Source organism: Leopardus geoffroyi, chromosome B4 (assembly GCF_018350155.1).
Source record: "Leopardus geoffroyi isolate Oge1 chromosome B4, O.geoffroyi_Oge1_pat1.0, whole genome shotgun sequence".
Lineage (NCBI taxonomy): Eukaryota > Metazoa > Chordata > Mammalia > Carnivora > Felidae > Leopardus > Leopardus geoffroyi.
In genome coordinates, this window is record NC_059341.1 from 18,190,048 (window position 1) to 18,204,099 (window position 14,052).

At 37.9% G+C, this 14,052-nt stretch overlaps 1 protein-coding gene across 1 annotated transcript in view; it reads left to right on the forward strand.

The window, feature by feature from the left end:
* Positions 1 to 14,052, forward strand: part of MALRD1 (MAM and LDL receptor class A domain containing 1) — a 772,911-nt gene that overhangs the window by 538,203 nt on the left and 220,656 nt on the right. The window contains 2 exon segments of the mRNA XM_045462674.1: positions 25 to 153; positions 10,210 to 10,371. Coding sequence (XP_045318630.1) covers positions 25 to 153; positions 10,210 to 10,371 — 291 coding nt within the window.

The following is a 14,052-nucleotide window of genomic DNA, read 5'->3' on the forward strand; positions in this document are numbered from 1 at the left end:
TTTTGTTTTTATCTTTTTCCCCAGTCGGAGAGACTTCTGAGATTTGCCCAGAAGCCACTGATTTTTTGTGCCGTGACAACAAGTGTGTTGCATCTCACCTTGTCTGTGACTATAAACCAGACTGCTCCGATAGGTCTGATGAGGCTCACTGTGGTAAGTGGACTTGGCTGCTCTAATGCAGCCCATTCAGCACAGATTTGCATTTTATTAGGAAAGTAACATATCGGCATTGGTGACTGAGAGGACGTGTTCTTTTCATGCACTAGAGTAGATTTAAAGTAGCCGAAATGTTTTTTTTTTTTTCTCCCAACTTCTCTCTCCACATATCTAAATTTCAGCTCTCTAAACCATTTTACCCCCATACTAAACACTGCAGCAAATCTCGTCACAGAAATTTCTCAACATGTCATTGTGCAGAACTGTGTGTGGGGTCAGAATTTTAATTGCCAGAAACTGACCTAGCCATCTACATTTCTTCATTGCTTTTCATTTCCTTTTCCATTCCTTTTCCAAAAGATGGTTGATTTTATACATGAGGTTAAAAATGAGCACTTTAAATAAATACTAGTTTAATGATTCATTTTATCAATTACATTGCTCTGGGAAAAGAGGACTAGATTGGCCACATTGTTTTTGTTTTTGTTTTTTCAATTGAAGCTTTAATTCAAGTGATGTCTAAAAGTCATGTATAAAAGCAAGTACGTAATTTTAAAATGTGAGTATGTATTTAAATCCAAAGAAGTTTTTTTCATATTTCTTACTGACGAGCATTCGAATGGAATCTTGGTACCATACAGGCTACCTGTTGCAGTGTTTGCTGCATAGGAAACTATGCTAAAAGGGGCCTATAAAAGTTTCATTTGGCTTTGAATTTTGTGGATCATTAACTGCGAAAAGAATCAGCAATGCCAATTGTCTCTGATTTACATGTCTTCAACTAGTATAGCTGAAACAGGAGAGTCACTTTAAAGATAGCTTTATCCCCTCCATGTTTGGCACATTGGTTCTCTTTGGTCTCACTGTTTGGTTTGACATGGCGTCTCATCCTCCAGGGTAATCAAATGTGGCTTGGGCTTTCCATAGCATAGCTATCACAAGACAATCAGATATCTTGCATGCGACTGGCTTTTACCAGAGTAAATGATCTCAAGAGCAAGCATTCTAGGGGCGCCTGGGTGGCGCAGTCGGTTAAGCGTCCGACTTCAGCCAGGTCACGATCTCGCGGTCTGTGAGTTCGAGCCCCGCGTCGGGCTCTGGGCTGATGGCTCAGAGCCTGGAGCCTGTTTACGATTCTATGTCTCCCTCTCTCTCTGCCCCTCCCCGGTTCATGCTCTGTCTCTCTCTGTCCCAAAAATAAATAAACGTTGAAAAAAAAATTAAAAAAAAAAAAAAAAAAGAGCAAGCATTCTAGGGGCGCCTGGGTGGCTCAGTCGGTTGAGCGTCCGACTTCAGCTCAGGTCATGATCTCGCGGTTGACAGGTTCTAGCCCCGCATTGGGCTCTGTGCTGACAGTTCACAGCCTGGCCTACTTCGGATTCTGTGTCTCCCTCTCTCTCCCCTCCCCCGCTCATGCTCTGTCTCGCTCTGTCTCAAAAATAAATAAACATTAAAAAAAATTAAAAAAAAAAGAGCAAGCATTCTAGGATCCATAGGAAAAAAACAACAAGAATTCTTATGGCTTAGCCTTGGAAAGTCTAGAATGTCACTCTTGGTTCTTTCTAATGGTCATTCAAATTAAAAAGCTTAGAGTCAAAGAGTCAAAGGGTCTTAGAGTCCAAGAGAGAAAGGGTTCAACTCCACCCCTGGGAAAATGTCATGCATGTATAGGAAGGGAGAACCACAGAAGTCATGTTTAAGTTTTTATTTTAAATTTAATTCGTTTTTATTCCTCAGCATCTTATAGTAATGATGCTTCTGAAGTGTTCATTTTCTCTTTGTTTTCATTTATGACATTTATTAAATTGTGGTAAAATATACATAATATAAAATTTACCATTTTAACCATTCCTAACTGTACAGTTCAGTGGCCTTACGTGCATTTGCATTATTGTAGACTTCCCCACCATCCATTTCCAGAACTTCTTCATCTGCAAAAATCGAAACTCTATGCCCATTAAACAATAATCATCCATTTTCCCTCTCCCAGCCCCTGAAAGCCACCATTTTCTTTCCTGTTTCTATGCATTTGACAACTCTAGGTACTTTACACAGTATTTGGAATCATACAGTAATTGTCTTTCTGTGACTGGCTTATTTCATTTAGCATAAATTTCTCAACATTAATCCTATACTTTCATTTTAAAATCAAAATATAAAAGGGAGTGAAAATCATAGGCACTTCTTAAAATGGTACTGTCAGTGCCACAGTACTATAATAATCTTGATTTTATAAACTATTATTTATTTCCCTTATAATATATATGCAATCTCCAACAAAATTTATAATACGTTGAAAAATACTTTCTAGTATTCTTTTTTTTTTTTAAGTTTTTACTTAAATTCCAGTTAGTTGTTCTTTCCAGCTGTTTTCCTTAGGTGCACCAAAAAATATTTTTTTGATACTGACAGTAGAGAACTGATTCCAATGGTGCTCTGAAACAATGCTCCAAACCATTTGTGAAATCACTAATTTTCCACCGGGCCTAACAAGTAGAGTATTTAATAACCGCCAGCAAAACAAAGAAAGATTCTAAGGAAAAATACTTGGAACATTATGACATTGATATACATAATCCAGTGAGGAGAAAGGATAGCTCTCACATGCACATAGAAAAATAATTACTTAATTAAATAATTTAATTTAATTTAAAGAATTAAAAATTTTTCTTCCTCTCATTTTAAGAGAGGAATGTTTTGAAAACATTTACATACAGAATATATTCTTCCATTTATTCCTATTCTTAGTATGGGCTAGGAACAACTTTCTAAACAACGAATGTATAAAAATGAATAAGACTTTCTGGTAAACTTCAATAACCGTAGTAACGGTGGAGGGAAAAACCGGTGTGTGTGTGGGGGGGGGGGCCGCAGGGCAGGGGGAATATAGTAAAATATAGTGTTCTTTGTTTTTTTTTTATAGTTGGTAATAATTTTTAAAAATTCTTATTACTTTTGAAATATAACAAGTGATAATAAGGTTATCATGGTTTATTTTGGAAGTATAGTTGCAGAATTACATGTGCCCATGCAATATAGGCTTATAAAACATAAATAGTTATTAGGTATTTTGGTTTTCAAATATGAATGTTGCTTTTTTTTCCTTGCCTTCACTCATTTTTCTTCTCGGACTGCTTTATGTGATTTTTATTTTTCCCACAGTTCTATGAGGTATTGATGTGAAACCATACAAAGGCAGTTTTGATTTTCAGAAACTGAGTCCGTTATGTACTTATATTTGTTCATGTTACCTACAGCTTTGGTGGACAACTGCAAGCTGTATTTGAATTTAATAAAATTAAAACAATATATTGACAAATGAAATAGTCACTTTCCTAAAGGCCTTTTGATAGACGTTGTTCACATCCACACACAGGGGTATACAGGCGACTTATCGATTCTGCAAATTGACTTCATTAGAATTTTATGTTGATAGTCTTTGGGATACATTGGATGCACCAGGGTTAGATCCCTGCAATCCGATAATCTATTGTGGATGATGAAATAAATGACAAAAATTTTTAAATGACCTTTGGAGAAATAGAAGGAAGAAATGGACCTTTGGTTTATTAAACTGAAGTCTTCATTTTGATATTGACCCTCACATGCTGAATGATTATTTAAATTCTCAGAGATTCATTTTCTCATCTTTATATTAGATATAATCACATCCAACCTATAGAGTGCTTTGAGAATTAAATGCCATAAAGAACATATTTGTTCAGTCTTCAAGGATTAATAATGTTGGCCTCTTCCATTTCATTATTTTTATATTCTCTTGAAACTTATCAGTCATAGTGTATATATTTCATGTACTTTATACTTATTCGAAGTTAAATGCAGCTGTTCCTCATGAGTAAATTTTTACTGCAGGTTATAAATAAAGATAAAATTTTCTTTTGCATCTCTAACTTCTGTTGCAAAAATGCACCATTTAAAAGAAATGAAATCACTTCTTTTTAAAATAAACAGTTGAGTTTAAAAATGTGCTCTTTTTGGGGCACCTGGGTGGCTCAGTCAGGTAAGTGTCTGACTTCAGCTCAGATCATGATCTCACAGCTCCTGAGTTCGAGCCCTTGTCAGGCTGTCTGCTGACAGCTCAGAGCTTGGAGCCTGCTTCAGATTCTGTGACACCCTCTCTGTCTCTGCCCCTCCCCTTCTCATGCTCTGTCTCTCTCTGTCTCTCAAAAACTAAATAAACGTTAAAAAAATTGTTTAAAAAAATGTGCTCTTTTCTTACATGGAAGAACATTGTGACCTAAAGCTTGTATTAAGTGTGCTTTGTATTCTAGGCTAGGGATGTGCAAGGCGTGGGTGAAAACATTCTCGCCTGACTTTACAACAGTTACAAACATCATTACCCAGTCAGACCCTTCTTTCCCACTGAACCGAGACTCTTCGAGATTCTTATCAATGTAGTGCTCTATGAAGCAATTTCACACTGAGGAGAAAGTATTAAATATTCAAGTATGATGCATTATGGTATAGCAAAATAAGGCAAATATGTGGATATGAGTAATGAAAAATAATCAATTGCAGGGCCAGCTCTTAAAAAATATAAATTGGGGCGCCTGGGTGGCGCAGTCGGTTAAGCGTCCGACTTCAGCCAGGTCACGATCTCGCGGTCCGTGAGTTCGAGCCCCGCGTCAGGCTCTGGGCTGATGGCTCAGAGCCTGGAGCCTGTTTCCGATTCTGTGCTTCCCTCTCTCTCTGACCCTCCCCCGTTCATGCTCTGTCTCTCTCTGTCCCGAAAATAAATAAACGTTGAAAAAAAAAAATTTAAAAAAAAAAAAATATATAAATTGACCAAAATTTACACTAACCATACAACCATGTGGCTGAATACCCTCCCACTGGGAAAATGCCAGTAGTTTAAATGTTGTTAGTAATGCTTTGAATCTATTCAAGGAATCATGACAAAGGTCACAATTTAGAAAATATTTTTTTCTAAAACAATAACCATTAAAAAAATACTGACCACATAATCATCACCAAGGAATATTACAGAGTTCCTTGTATCATCTATCATTTAATAGTTCTATATGGAAGCACTTATGGTTGTAACAGGGTTAAGTAGTAATACCACTCACATAGAAATGTTTATAGTAATTCAATGGTAAACAATTACAGTGACGATCTACAATGAAGAAGTAATGAATTTCCAAATGAATACTAATGACTATAGTTGCTGTTAAGTGCCATAAACCACACATATACACATAATTTCAGAGAACCGAAATGGTCTGAAAAGGAAAGATACATAAATCGAGCATTCAAAGGTGAGTAGGATTTGCTAGGTGGAATGGAAAAGATACATTAATTAATATGCTTGTAGCAGAAATTTCAACCTCAACAAGTTTAGACATCCTGGTAGTTCCTATTAGTTGCCTAGCACCCCTTTTTGTTTCTTAAAAACAGAACTCTGGTTTTATTTGGGGCAGCTTTGTGACCAAATACAAATGCCATCTTTTCCAGACTTCCCTGTAGCCATCAGAGGCTAATGAGATATACATGGAAATTTTGAGAAGGTATCCCTTTTAGAAAGAAAAGCCCCAGGATAGTTAAAAACAAAAAGGCTTTTCTCCTTTCCCTTTCCTTCCTTCCTTCCTTCCTTCCTTCCTTCCTTCCTTCCTTCCTCCCTCCCTCCCTCCCTCCCTCCCTCCCTCCCTCCCTCCCTTCCTTCCTTCCTTCCTTCCTTCCTTCCTTCCTTCCTTCCCTCCTTTCTTCCTTCCCCCCTTCCTTCCTTCCTTCCTTCCTTCCTTCCTTCCTTCCTTCCTTTCTTCCTTCCCCCCTCCCTCCCTCCCTTCCTTCCTCCCTCCCTCCCTCCCTTCCTCCCTCCCTTCCTTCCTCCCTCCCTCCCTCCCTTCCTCCCTTCCTTCCTTCCTCCCTCCCTCCCTCCCTTCCTTCCTCCCTCCCTTCCTTCCTCCCTCCCTCCCTCCCTTCCTCCCTTCCTTCCTTCCTCCCTCCCTCCCTCCCTTCCTTCCTCCCTCCCTTCCTTCCTCCCTTCCTTCCTTCCTTCCTTCCTTCCTTCCTTCCTTCCTTTCTTCCTTCCCCCCTTTCTTCCTTCCTTCCTTCCTCCCTCCCTCCCTCCCTTCCTTCCTCCCTTCCTCCCTTCCTTCCTTTCTTCCTTCCCCCCTTTCTTCCTTCCTTCCTTCCTCCCTCCCTCCCTCCCTCCCTCCCTCCCTCCCTCCCTTCCTTCCTCCCTTCCTTCCTCCCTTCCTTTCTTCCTTCCCCCCTTTCTTCCTTCCTTCCTCCCTTCCTTCCTTCCTTCCTTCCTTCCTCCCTCCCTCCCTCCCTCCCTTCCTCCCTCCCTCCCTCCCTCCCTCCCTCCCTTCCTCCCTCCCTTCCTTCCTTCCTTCCTTCCTTCCTTCCTTCCTTTCTTCCTTCCCCCCTTCCTTCCTTCCTTCCTTCCTTCCTCCCTTCCTTCCTTCCTCCCTTCCTTCCTCCCTTCCTTCCTTCCTTCCTTCCTTCCTTCCTTTCTTCCTTCCCCCCTCCCTCCCTTCCTTCCTCCCTCCCTCCCTCCCTTCCTTCCTTCCTTCCTTCCTTCCTTCCTTCCTTCCTTCCTTCCTAAAGAGAATGAGCAGGGATGGAAGCACAGAGAGGGAATCAGTCTTAAGCAGGATCCACACACAGTGCTGAGCCCGATGTGGGTCTCAACCCATGACCCTGGAATCATGACCTGAGTGGAATTCAAGAGTCAAATGCTCAACCAACTAAGTCACCCAGATACCCCTCCTCTTCCCACTTCTTTTAATGCCTTTAATATATGTGATACTGGTAAGAACAACAGTCATGCAACCATGAAGAGCGTGAGGATGACGAGATGACAGAAAAGATGGAAAATATATGCTTTACAACCACACAGTTGAACCACAATGCCATGCTTACACGGACAACTTCCTGACTCATTTTTAATTGAGATGAATTAATTCCTGTGTGTTTTAGCTACTATTACTTGGGTTTAGTAGTACACTTATTAGTTGGAACCAACTGCATTTTTGATTGATATAATAAGGAAAATGTGTTATCTCAAATAGCAAGAAGTGAAAAGCAAGGAGCCTTAAAGTTGGTGAATGCAACAACTTTTCTTATCAAAATATTAGAACTATATGGACTCCTTCCTTCTTTATCCTTGCCATCTTCATATAACTGACTTTTTAATCAAGTCAGCTATCCATATAAACTCTTCAGTCCCAAGGATCACATGTTTATAGTGATATCCTCAGAAAGGATAAACAGATTTTCTTTCTTTTGATTTGTTCTTAAGAACAGGGCAAACTTTTCCTAGGTCCCTTTTTCACAATATGGCTCATTGTCTAGAATTGTATCCCAAGACTATGGCTAAACTAATCAATACAAGGAAAGAAGAGAACATTGCACCTCACAATTGCTTAAATAAATTATAAGTCATCTCTAGATATCTGAGTGAATGAAGATGAATAGTCAAATACACTGGCAGTCTGTCCTCTACAAGAGAGGGAAGAAATGACTGATAAATGAGCATCCCACTGTGAGAGAAACATTCGTAAAAGAGAGAAAAGTAGTCCTAAACATAAAAGTTGAAAAAAAAAATCTGTTTTTATCTAAGAGACAATTTTATAAAAAAATGTATCTGGCATAGAGGCAATTTTGAGATTGAGTTTCAAGAACACTTTGCATCATAGGAAAGGTTGTTGCATGCAAGGCGAGGGGTTTAAGAGAGTATATTCAAACAATGTGAAAAACTGGATATTTTGAGCAATGGAAATAACACAAGAGCTTTCTTAGAGATAACTAATGTGGTTCGGGTTTGTAAAGTTGATATGATGAAGGCTATACTGAAAAAAAAAAAAAAAGTAGACTCTTAAAATAAACCAGGGGCTTGAACCAATGGAACTGTAATAGGGGTTATGAACTTCAAGGAAAAGAGTGAGTTAAGTTCTCGAAGGGAGAACCTGCAAGTGTTGGTGATAGAGTGGACATGGAAATGAGGAAAGCATAATCCAAGATAGCTCCAAAGTTAACATCTTTAAAAAGAGAGAGAAGATTCATGCTCTGAAATGAAGCAATAATCTCAAAGAGAAGAACTAATTTCGAGAGGTGAGTGATGAGTTCACTTTAGGCTTTTTGGTTTTGAGATGACAGTTGCAGATTCCAAGTGGAATATTCAGCCCACATTTGAAGATAAACATCTCCATTTCATCCTGGCTGCAGATTTGTAGGCTATCTGCATGAAAGTGTGAAGGACCATGGGCCAGGGTGAGTGAAGGTATTTATACAGAGTGAGAAATTTAGGCATGTAAAATTAAATAAAGAGGGGCACCTGGCTATGTCTGCAAGTTATAAGAAAGGAATTGGTAGAAAATATGAGATCGAAGGGCCTGGAAAAGTTTTCTAACTGAAATCAATGAAGCTGTGGAATGCTAATAGCAGTGTTTGGTAAGGTGTTGAGATCATAAACTGAGATTAGCTCTAGAAAAGAGAAAGGAAAATGACATAATTTGAGGTAGAGAGAATGAAATATAAGAGAAATTTTATCTTGATTGTATAGATCTCTTTAGAGTCATACATAAAGTCATATATTAGACAAGGTGGGACAGAAGGTTCAAGAGTGGTTACAGAGATCCAAAAAGGATATAGAATAATTATTGTAGGTCGTATGTATTAGGGAGTCAGTTACATAGAAATGCAATAGTGCAGAAGCTGTATGTGACATCATTCTAAAGAACACATATGGCTGTTTTTTGTATTTATATTGGCATATTCGGCATGTTTGTGGTTGTGTTAGCTAAACAGCTGGAGAACTGGGTTTCTTTTAGCCATATTGTATAGCATAATATAAACCTATTTTTTCACAATACTGGAATGATAAACATAAAAAGGGGATATAGAGAGCCCATAAATAAGAATATAGAATTAAATGCATTATATGTCATGTAGAATGAATGAAAGAAATGTACATAATTAAAAATGATTCTAGAATTTAGGGATAAAATGCAATCATGCCTGAGAAGTAAAAATATGGATATTTAGTGAAATATTTTCAGGGATCCAGAAAATTTTCTGAAGAAATAATAAAGCTTTGTTTGCTATATGTTTGGCATCCATTTGAACAGCAAGTTCTTCTTCTGATGAAGTTTCTATATGCTAGTATTAATTTTATGTTAAGAAGAAGTTATGAAGAGAAACCCTCCAGAGAAGAAATATTAGAAGTAACTCAAACTTCATCTTTCTAAAAAGGAAGGAAAAAAATCAATGACAATCTCAATAGATTCATACTGATTAAATAACCCAATCATTCTGTCTGTACAGCAGTTTTACAGTGAATGCTCAAAAATAATAACTGTTGTGCAAGGAAAAGAAGAAAAGAATAAAGAAAAATGAAAGTATATATCACCATGTTATGATGGTACTTTTCATAGATGAATAGGTAATAGACATTCAGTTATTAAATAGTAATTTTTCTCATTGTAAATAACTTAATTTTTAATGAGTTATCAATCAACACTTAGAAGAGAACTTTTTTCAGTATTTCGTGACTAGCTCTGAAATGTATGTGGATGATTGGTATGGTATGCCGAGAGCATTTGTGTCCTCTGCAGTTTACTGCTTCTCCAAAGGCACCTTTTCTTTAGTTAATGACTTTGCCCCTCTAATGGTCTGTGCTGTTCAAACACCAGAGTAAACAGAGGGACTGAATTAAACATCTAGACAACTGGAGCTGTTGATCTATTTGACCTGACTTATCTGTATTATCATAATATTATGTTCATTGCTCATGTGTAGACACAGTTTTATCAATCATCTATAATATTATTAGTCAATCCATAGAACTCCTTCATGGATAAATGACAGTATTCATGCACTACTTCTAGACTTTATGATAAAAAAAGAAAAAAAAACCCTACAGTGTACAATTGATATTACCAATGGGTGCAAATGTCCTGGTTCTTTACATTTATTAATAAATAATTAAAATATGCAAGTATTAATTTTAAATAATCACAAGCGTAGTGTAATAAAGTGTATAATAAATATTTTCAGCACATTCTGTTAATATTTTCATTTCCTTAGGCCAGTATACGAGCACAATGGGAAGTTGTAATTTTGAAACAACTTCGGGAAACTGGACCACAGCCTGCAGTCTTATTCAGGACTCTCGAGATGACTTAGACTGGGCCATTGGCAGTAGAATGCCTGTAGAGGCATTGAGTCCAGACTTTGATCACACACCAGGTAAGTCTACCAGAGACACACAGGCCAAATAATCCACTCATGGAAATCTGTATTAACAATTTGGATGAGTATCAGGGAATATTCCTTATGTCTGTGTGTGGGTAGAACTCATGAAAAGAAAGTTAGTCCTTGTGTTTAAACTCTGGATTATCGAATAGACTCAGAACTGACGTTGCCACACCAAGGAAATCCACGACTCATGTTTTAAGAGCCTCAAAGATTTTATTTACTATCCCATAAAGGTGGAGTCAAAAAGTGTCCAGTTGGGGCAGGAACAAGTAGGGGCATTCAGATTAATGCATATAATAGGCAAAGATGTACAATTAGCAGTAATAAGAGTTCTCATGCTGATGTTGCAGCCACCAATTGTGTTTCAGTCCCTCTGAAGTGTAGGGGCAGAGACATAAAGTGATGATGGTAAGAATGAACATCAGCATACTTTTCACAAGTTTTGCCTCCTTCCTTGTGATTTGAGGTTAATGTAATCCTTCATGGTCTTCTGGGTAATAGAGTCAGAGTGGAAGTCAGCTTTTATTCTTATTTACTTTTACCCTGAAGTCTTGTGTACTCTGCGATTTTCCCCCCTTAGGAATCTAACTTTTCTTAGGGGATAAACCTTTTCTAAATTCTCTTAAGGATAAAATCTAGCTCTTCTAGTGATAAAAAATAGCCTTAGATATTTGCAACGTTTACTTTTCTGTGTCAACTTGGATGGTGTTTTTGGATGAGGTGAACATTTAAATTTTTTTTAACGTTTATTTATTTTTGAGACAGAGAGAGACAGAGCATGAACAGAGGAGGGTCAGAGAGAGAGGGAGACACAGAATCTGATACAGGCTCTAGGCTCTGAGCTGTCAGCACAGAGCCCGATGCGGGGCTCAAACTCACGAACCGCGAGATCATGACCTGAGCCGAAGTCGGACGCTTAACTGACTGAGCTACCCAGGCACCCCAGATGAGGTGAACATTTAAATCAGTGAACTTTGAGTAGATCACCTTTCATAATGTGGGTGGGCCTCATCTAATCAGTTGAAGGCCTAAATAGAACATAAAAGACTGGCCTCCCTGAGCAGATGTAATTCCCCACAAGCCTGCCTTAAGATTTCATCTGACACATTGGCTTTCCTGAGTCTCCAGCCTGCCAGCCCACACTGCAGATTTGGGGCTTGCCAGCCTCTATAATTATGTGAGCCAATTCCTTATAGTAAATGTCTTTCTAGATTCATACATATTTTATCAGTTCTGCTCTTCCAGAGAACTCTACTTAATACAGTATCAGTCAAAACAATTGAAGCATAGGTCCAATGAAAAAAGAACAAGGTTTTATGGAATTAATTAAAATGACTTTTCAAAGAAAAAGTATGGGTAATTGTCTCAGCCGTTTTATGGTAGTAAAAAGAGAAGAATACTTTAATTTCTGTATTTGGGCAGCTTGAAAATAATATGACCTTCAATTACAGTGTAGCTGTCCTTTTTTGTTTTAAATTTGGTCCCTAATTCATATCCAAATTGAATATTCTTATTCCTTTTGACCTGCCAAGTTGTATTTACTCTTCCTCACCAAGTTTTTTCCTTCTTTCTTTCTTTTTTCCTTAAAAAGCGTGAAGTTAGTATACACTAGATTATAAGTTAACAAACAGGGTAGAAAATTAAGACACTGAGGTCAGTAATTAGGAGACTTTAATATATAACAAAGGTCAATTATGTGGGGTAAAAGATATAGTCTTTAGTATGGTTTTGGCATATCTGGTTATACAGCTGAAATGAAATTAAACCCCAGGTTTTCTTTTGTGTCTTTTATATACAGAAATGCATTCAGATGGATTAAAGGCTTAAATGCAACAAATAAAAACAATAAAACTCTTGTAAGAAAACAGAGGGTAAAACTATATGCACGTTAAAGGCAGGATCTCACTTCTAAAAGCCCAGAAGCTACAAAAGAAAAGATGTACATATTTGATGGTATAAAATTACAGCTGTGGCCTAAAAATTCCATAAACAAAATCAACAGGCAAACGATAGTTTAGACAAAAAAATGGTGCCAATTACAAGTAGGATACATATGGATAACTTACAGACTTAACTACAGGTGTCAATTTCAACAACCAGAAAAGATTTGCATAACCAATTCACAGATGATCAAATTCAAATAATCAATAACAATATTAAATGATGCCCAAGTCCACATGTCATCAGAAAAATTCAAATCAAAATAAGCAGCTGGGAAAGGTTTTCAAAAGCCATCAGTAGATGGTTGAGGAATGGAGAGTCGGTAGCTGGAGAAGGATACTCATACATAGTTATGGGGAAATGTCCTTTTGGAAAGCATTCTGGCCATACAGAAATAAAAAACCAACACATAAGCACTTGTGTATAATGATATTGACTTCAGCATTGTTTGTCATTAAAAATAATGGAAGGGGCACATGGGTGCCCCAGTGGGTTAAGTGTCCAACTCTTGGTTTCAGCTCAGGTCATGATCTTGCAGTTTCGTGATTTCAAGCCCTACATTGGGCTCTGTGCTGGCAGTATGGAGCCTGCTTGGGATTCTCTCTCTCTCTCTCTCTCTCTCTCTCTCTCTCTCTCTCTCCATGCCCCCCACTCTCCACCCCTCCCCCCACTCATGCTGTCTCTCTTTTAAAATAAATAAATAAAAACTTTAAAAATTTTTAAAATAATGGGAAATAAAATGAATGTCCCTCATTCATACAATCATTTATTTGTTCTCTTATTCATTTATTCGCCTATTGCATGCAAGGCACTGTTCTAGGTACTGGGGATACATTAGTGAATATAAAACACACCTTCCACAGTAGAGTTCCCATTCTAGAAGAAAGGAAGAGATCATTGAACATATATCATAAGTAAATAAATTATGTCCCCCATTAGAAGCTGAGTGGAAAAAGGAATAGACTAAGTAGGATTGAGTAGGCATACGGATAGTTGTGTGTGTTGCAGTAGATAGGCTGGTTAGATAGGTGGCAGTGAGAAGATGCCATTCAAAAAAGACTTGAAGGAGGTGACAAATGAGCTATTTGGATTCCTAAGGGAAGAGGATTACAGTCAGAGAGACAGCCAATGCGAAGTGCCCTGAGACCAGAATATGGTCTGCGGGTGTGCCCCATGGCCACGAGTGATGTTTTAGGTAATTTAATTAATTTTTGAGGTGCTGCCCTATACACTACATAGTGTTTGGCAGTATTCCTGGCCTGTAGCCACTAGATACTACTAGCGTTCTTCTCTCTGGTATCGACAGCTCAAAATGTCTTTAGAAATTGGCAGCTATCTCCTGGGGACAACATTGCCCCCTGTTGGGAACTAGAGGAACAGCCTGCAGGCCCATGTAACTTGTTAAATCCAAGCATACAACATCATGCAGCCACTAAAAAGAGTGAGTTTAGCACTATACAGTTGATTCATAGGGATTTACAAAACGTATTAAAGGCAAAAAGCAATATGCAAAATGATTATCGTATGATACAATTTTTTTCTAAAACAATGACTCATGCCTTTATTTGTGCACGTGTATAATTCTACAGAGATATTTCTATGAATAACTAAGCATGAAGAGAAAGATTTTTTTAAAAAGGATATATATATTATTAACTTGGATTACTTGAATGAGTGATAGGGTTGGTGTAGAGGAGAGGGAGAATAAGTCTAAAAAAAAAAAAAGAAAGA